This window comes from Lupinus angustifolius, chromosome LG03, assembly GCF_001865875.1.
Source record: "Lupinus angustifolius cultivar Tanjil chromosome LG03, LupAngTanjil_v1.0, whole genome shotgun sequence".
NCBI classification, from domain to species: Eukaryota; Viridiplantae; Streptophyta; class Magnoliopsida; order Fabales; family Fabaceae; genus Lupinus; species Lupinus angustifolius.
This window is the reverse complement of record NC_032011.1, coordinates 17,403,531-17,410,206: the sequence shown is the minus strand read 5'-3', so window position 1 is coordinate 17,410,206 and position 6,676 is coordinate 17,403,531. Positions and strand designations below refer to the sequence as shown.

The 6,676-nt window shown below is 36.1% G+C and overlaps 1 protein-coding gene across 1 annotated transcript; it reads left to right on the top strand.

Annotated features, from left to right (window-relative positions):
- LOC109343564 (probable E3 ubiquitin-protein ligase RHY1A) lies at nucleotides 533–2,149 on the top strand. Its single transcript, XM_019581922.1, has 3 exons — nucleotides 533–920; nucleotides 1,036–1,151; nucleotides 1,786–2,149. The coding sequence occupies exons 1-3, from the start codon at nucleotides 753–755 to the stop codon at nucleotides 2,063–2,065; spliced, it is 564 nt and encodes a 187-aa protein (XP_019437467.1). The 5' UTR covers nucleotides 533–752; the 3' UTR covers nucleotides 2,066–2,149.

Here is a 6,676-nt window from a genome sequence, read left to right as displayed (position 1 = left end):
TATGAGGCAAGCTTAATAATAATGCAATCTAAAGCTCTTATGCTAAGGTTCTGATTCTGCAACTAGGAGTTTCAATCCAACGTTTGATCTGATTAGATTTATTTAATGTAAAAATTATTAACGATGTAAGAATTGATATACTTTAACTTCGTCTAAACAAATAGAAAATCAACAGTTTTGCAAAATACCTTCTTTTTTTTAAGTAACAGCACTTGCACACCCGAATTACTCAAATTCGTGTAGTTAGACAAATTTTACCAACATCGACCAGTTTTCATTGGTTTGTATGCATGAGCAGTCGAATAATAATACAATATTAATTAGGATTCTGTGATAATTTTCAGTTGAATCAATTGGTACCTTATTATAATATTGATATCATTTGCTAGATTTCAAATAAAACCAAATAGTTAAGGTTTCGATACTTAAAGAGTAATATTTATTATCCTGAAAGCAATTAGTTCGTTACAAAAAATAAAAGTAAGAAAATACCAAAAAAAAATGCTATTTATAAATAATAACATACAAACTTGACCTATTCCTAATTTATCCACGTCTTGAAATCTTCACCTTCAATCATGTCTACCTCATAAAGAGGGTATCCATTCTCTCTGAATTCTGAGCATTTCATTTTCATTCATTTGTCACCAAAACATTATCATAAACAGTACAAACCATAATATAAACAACAAACTCCATTTATTTCATTGCTAAATAACTCTAAGTTCTTCCTTAGAACTCATACAGAAACAATGGCTGGAATGCTTCCAGGAGTTGAATCTGCAAGAAGAAGGAAGTTCCATCATAGTGGAGGATGCATGGATTCACCTTCTTTTTCTACAAATAATTCCACAAGACGTTCTTCTTTTTGTTTATATGCAAGCAACCATGAATCCTTTATTTCCTCATCTTCTTCATTGGTTAGTATTCATGAATTATCTTTATGTTGCTATGGTTTTATATGATATTCTTAATCACTCTTGCTGAGGATAAGAGGATTCAATGTAATGGAAATTTTGGATCTTGAAAAAACAGCAGAGAAACATGATTTACCAGACATACCCAGATGGAAATATGGTAGGAGCAGCCAGAGAAGCTAAACAAAGATTGGATGAAAAGTTCAAAGCACATAAGAAATCAGAAAACAAAAGGTATGCTAAAAAAGGAGTACAAAATTTTAATTTATTATATCCTTTATAGCTGTAATTCAGATCTGAATAAATGAACTTCAAACAAGGTACGTGTCTAATTTCATTTCTCTTATAAATTTTTATTTTAAAATATATTATAAAAAGAATTTGACACTCACATGTTAAATAGTGAATAAATTAAAGGAGATAAATTATTTTCTTCTAGGAAAAGATACTTTATTATGGTGTAAGACTCTGCTAGATCTTCATATTAATTAAAATATTAAATTAATTCATGGTAGTGATACTTTGAACAATTACTATACACCGAGAAATGAATTAGTTTCTTATCCCGTAAGATGAGAGATAATATTTGTTTTATAAAAGAAAATGAACCTCAAACAAGAAGAATTAGTTATGTAACAGTTGAGATTTTCTTATCTCATTAGCAACAAATCCATTTTTTTAGTCAAATTAAATAAAGTTCCTTAAATTATTGCTACATTTTTTAAACACCTCTAACTATTCGACAAATAGATAGACAATTTTAATAAAACTTGTTATGAACCTCTTTCAGATATGATGATACCGGATTTAGAAAGAAAAATATTTCCGGTATTGATATTTAATTTTTAAACTTTTAATTAATTTGTAGTGAAAACAACTTAAATTGTGTGGAGGGAAGAAGGACAAACCAACCAGACTTGCACATTTATGGGTCAAAGAAAAGTTGTTTAAGGAAATTCAGTTGGACCAAATTGAGTTGGAAGGCCACAGAACAAGAAGATTGTGCTGTGTGCTTGGAATCACTCAAAGATGGAGAGACATTGATTCATCTTTCTTGCCAACATAGGTTCCATTCTAGATGCTTGAAACCATGGTTAGATAAAAATTCTCATTGTCCATGTTGTAGAACTACCATTATTTCCACCTAGATTTTATATAATTATTATCATTATGTGTAATTGTAGACTTTTTATGAACGTGAAGGATTTTGAATGTGGCTTTCATTTCTTGAACTAATAATGGCTTGCAATTTCTTGGAGATCCTCCTCTCTTTTTTTCCACATTTGATGATTATATTTTTAAATATAATTTAATAATTTTGCATATAGGTCAATTATTTAACTAATTAATAACTACGAGTGGAATGTTCATATAATCCATGTCATTACAATTTCAAGGAAGCCCATTTCTGTATATTTTTTAATATTAAGTAAGGTTACATCTTCATCCTTTTACTAAGGGTAAGCAATTAAGAACTCATATGGTGGTTATGGTAGAATAAAGATATTACATGATAGAGAGTAGTGTTCTTATCATGTCTTATATTTGGTGGCACCATAAAATAATACCCTTGATGTGGTGTGTTGATGGTGTTAGTGATAATGGTGAGAATGATGTTGAGGAATGAGAGTATGGGAAAAAATTAGACTATCCTATTATATTCAATTCTAATGCATCTCACTACGATATAGAAAATATTAAGGTGAAAAGGATAAATATATCAACGTAATTTTTTTTTTTAAGCAAGGGGCTTAGCCCATAATATATTAATAAGCTGTAAACATACAAGATTAGTTTACAAACCTATAGGAAGGTACTTGAATACTATTCCTATACAAATAAGGAAGCACTAAAGAAGGTGGATGAGTCCACCAAGTATAGCAATTTTGATCTATGCCCAAGTTTGCCAATGAATCAGCACATTGGTTTCCCTCCCTATAGATGTGTGTTATCCAACAATCCATTGAAGACATGAGGATCTTACATGACCTCCAATTTGACATTAACTTCCAAGGGATAACCATAGTACCTAGGAAAATTTTTGTGACTAACAATGAGTCACATTCTAACCAAATTGTGTGCCATCCCATGCTGTGAGCCTTTTGAATTGCTAAAAAGGCTGAAGAAAGCTCAGCATAGAGAGCATCATGTATGCCAAAATAGGTAGAGAAAGCACCCATGAACAAACCATTATGATCCCTGAAAATTCCTCCCCCTCCAGCATGCCCCGGATGGCCTCTAGCAGCTCCATCCGTATTGATTTTCACCCTGCCAAAGGGAGGCAACTTCCAATTGACCTCCAAGATTCTAGGAGATTTCCTATAGTTGACCTGCACTTTTAGAGACCTGATGATTGAGGAATCAAGCAGAGAGGAGCTTGCTATTGCCGAGGAAGAATTACCAGCCAGAGTGAGGGAGCTCTTGATTCTGTTGATAGCTTGAGGCAGAAGTAATTTTTTGTCCTGAAACCTGCTCAAATTTCTGCAGTGCCAAATTGTGTTAACAGCAAGCACCACTGCAGCAGTGATGAGGAATTGCACTTGAGCACTTCCTTTGGCAGCAAGGAGAAGATTAGCAGCAGAAGATGTGTCAATTGTGATTTGGAATTGATGATTCAACCAATCCCAGATTGCAGTAGCAAAGGAACATGAGAGAAATAGGTGCTGAGATGATTCAACTTGGACATGACAAAGATTGCATTTAGAAGCTAAAATGCAGCCTCTAGCTTGTAAGTTCTCATCTGAGGGCATTCTGTTGTTTATAAGCCTCCAAAGGGTGAAGGATTTTGAGGGAGGAATGGAGGTAGACCAAATGAGCTTGCACCACTGCCTTGAATCAGTAGATGGCATGATGCTCTTGTAGGCATCCTTGAGAGAGAGAGAGAGAACCATCAGTAGAGTCTGTCCAGAAGATTCTATCTTTGTAATTTGATAGCTTAGTGCTGCAAATACTAGAAGCAACTTCTGGAAACTTGTCAAACAACTCCTGAGGAATGGTCCAGGCATTATTGGCAGAGAAATCAGCCACTGAACTGATTAGCTTAGGATGAATATGATCAGGAATGTTCAGAAGGTCCACTATAGGACTTCCTATCCAGTTATCTCTCCAAAAATTAGTGTCTTTGCCATTACCTATGAGCCTAACAGAGTGGTTAGTGGCAAAGGACAGGTTGCTTTTGATTCCAGGCCATATTGAGGATTTGAAGTATCTGTTGATTGACCAATAAGTGCCAAACCTTTCCCTAAAGAAAGCTGCCCACTGTTGATTAGAATTAAGCATATTCCAGGCCAGTTTAATGAGAGAGGCTTGGTTGATTTTCTTTATGGATCTCAGACCAAGCCCTCCAGCTTTTTTAGGAATGCAAATTTTAGCCCAAGCCACTGTGACAATCTTCCTAGTTTTGGTATCCCCTGACCAGATGAAGTTTCTTATGCTAGAGTCAATTTCTTTGAGCAATTGAGCAGGCCAAGCATAGATGTGGAACGAGTACAGAAGCATACTTTGAATGACAGATCTAACCAATTCCACCCTTCCCATTATTGAGAGCAAAGAACCTTTCCAAGCAGCAAGCTTGTTGATGATCCTATCAGCCAAGGGTTGTAGATGTATCCTTCTAGGCTTGCCTATAAACAGGGGGACTCCCAGGTAATTGACAGGAAGATTACCTTTATTGAAACCCAACCAATCCTTTAGATTGTTGATCTTTCTAGCAGAAGCATTGTGAGTGTAGAACTTGCATTTATTTAAGTTCATACACTGGCCAGAGACTTGAGCATAGTCATAGAACAAGGCTTTTAGAGCAAGAATTTCCTTTTTGACTCCTCTGCAGAATATTAAAACATCATCTGCATAGAGGACATGAGAGGTTGTGCATAGGTTTCTTGGACCCTTTATAGAAGAGATCTTGTTCTCCTCACAGAGTTGAGAAATTCCTCTGCTTAGAACATCTTCAGCAAGGCAGAACAGGAGAGGAGAAAGTGGATCACCTTGCCTTACACCCCTGCTACAATTAAAGTAACCATAGCTTTTACCATTAATAACTACAGAGAGCTTAGCAGAATGCATTATAGAGTTGATCCAGGAGATGAACTTTCCACCAAAACCAAAAGCAGTGAGAGTATCAGCCAGAAATTTCCAGTCTAATGTGTCAAAAGCCTTTGTTATATCCAATTTTAGTGCTAAGTTCCCCCCAAAAACTTTGTGATCAAGGAGATTGATTGCTTCAGAAGCACAACAGATGCAGTCTTGAATAGATCTATCTTTTATGAAACCTCTTTGATTAGGAGAGATTAGTCTTGCCGCTATCATGGACAGTCTATCAGCCAGAATTTTTGTGATAATTTTGAATTGGAAGTTTGCCAAAGCAATAGGTCTATAGTCCTCAATTCTCTCAGCATTTGCAGCCTTAGGAACCAGCACCACATTATTGGAGTTGAGGTTAGGCAAGATCCAACCATGCTTAAAAAACTGAAGCACAGAATTGCAAACATCCAAGCCAACAATGTCCCAATAGTGTTGGTAAAAGCATCCACCAAAACCATCAGGTCCTGGGGCACCATTTCCATTCATAGCAAACACAGCCCCTTTAATTTCATCCACAGAGGGATCCTTGACAAGCATATAGTTCTCATCATCAGTGACCATGTTGGGAATTACATCTGCAATTAAAGAGTTGGCAGAAGTTGCATTAGGACTTGCAAAAAGATCAACAAAGTAATTGAGGGCATGATGAGCAATATCCTCCTGGTCAGAGAGGATGACTTCATTGTGCCTTAGCAAATTCATAGATTTAGCCACTTGTCTGATTTTGGTAATTCTGTGAAAGAAGGCAGTGTTTCTATCACCCTGAGTTTGCCAGTTGATTCTAGACTTTTCTCTCCAAAACTCTTCTTCCATTCCAAGCACCTTCAGAAGGTTTCTTTGGGCAATGACTTCCTCATCAAGCAACATTTGCATATCCTCATGGTTATGCTGCAAGTCATTGATACAAGTTTGGATGGTTTCAACTTCCATCATTGCATCTTTCACTCTTTGGTGGATGTTGCCAAAGACCTCTCTATTCCAGACTTTAAGAACTGATTTTAATCTTCTCAATTTCGAAGATAAAACATACATAGGACAACCAAGCACCACTCCATTCCAAGATGCCACAATTATGGATCTGCAATTGGAATTCTGCATCCACATAGATTGGAATCTGAAAGAGGTAACTCTATCAATACTGTAAGAACTGCAATTAAGGAGGATTGGATTGTGATCAGAGGAGACTCTAGGTAAAGTGCAACAAGAGACCTGGTTCCAAGCATTGAGCCAACCCTCATTACAAATTGCTCTATCCAACCTCTTTTCAGTAAGGGCATCCCCCCTTCTTTTATTAGACCAAGTGTAGTCAGAGCCTCTGGTGCTAAGATGGATTAAATTCTCTCTATCAGAAAACTCCTTGAAGTCAATAATAGGGATTCTAGTTGGAATTGTAGAACCTCTATGCTCATGAGAACCCATGATGGCATTAAAATCACCAACAAAACACCAGGGGCCAGTAAAAGAGGATAGCAGGATGTGCAAGTCATCCCAAAGCTTCCTTCTAACCAAGTAGTTGGTGTTAGCATATATAGCAGCAAAATTGAAAGTTATGTTGTTAAGAGTCATAGAGACTGAGATGAGTTGGTCAGTGCAACCAAGGACTATAGGATCAACATTTTTATTGCATAGACCCCATAAGCTAGGAAGCAGGTCTTGTCTTTTATTAACTATAAATA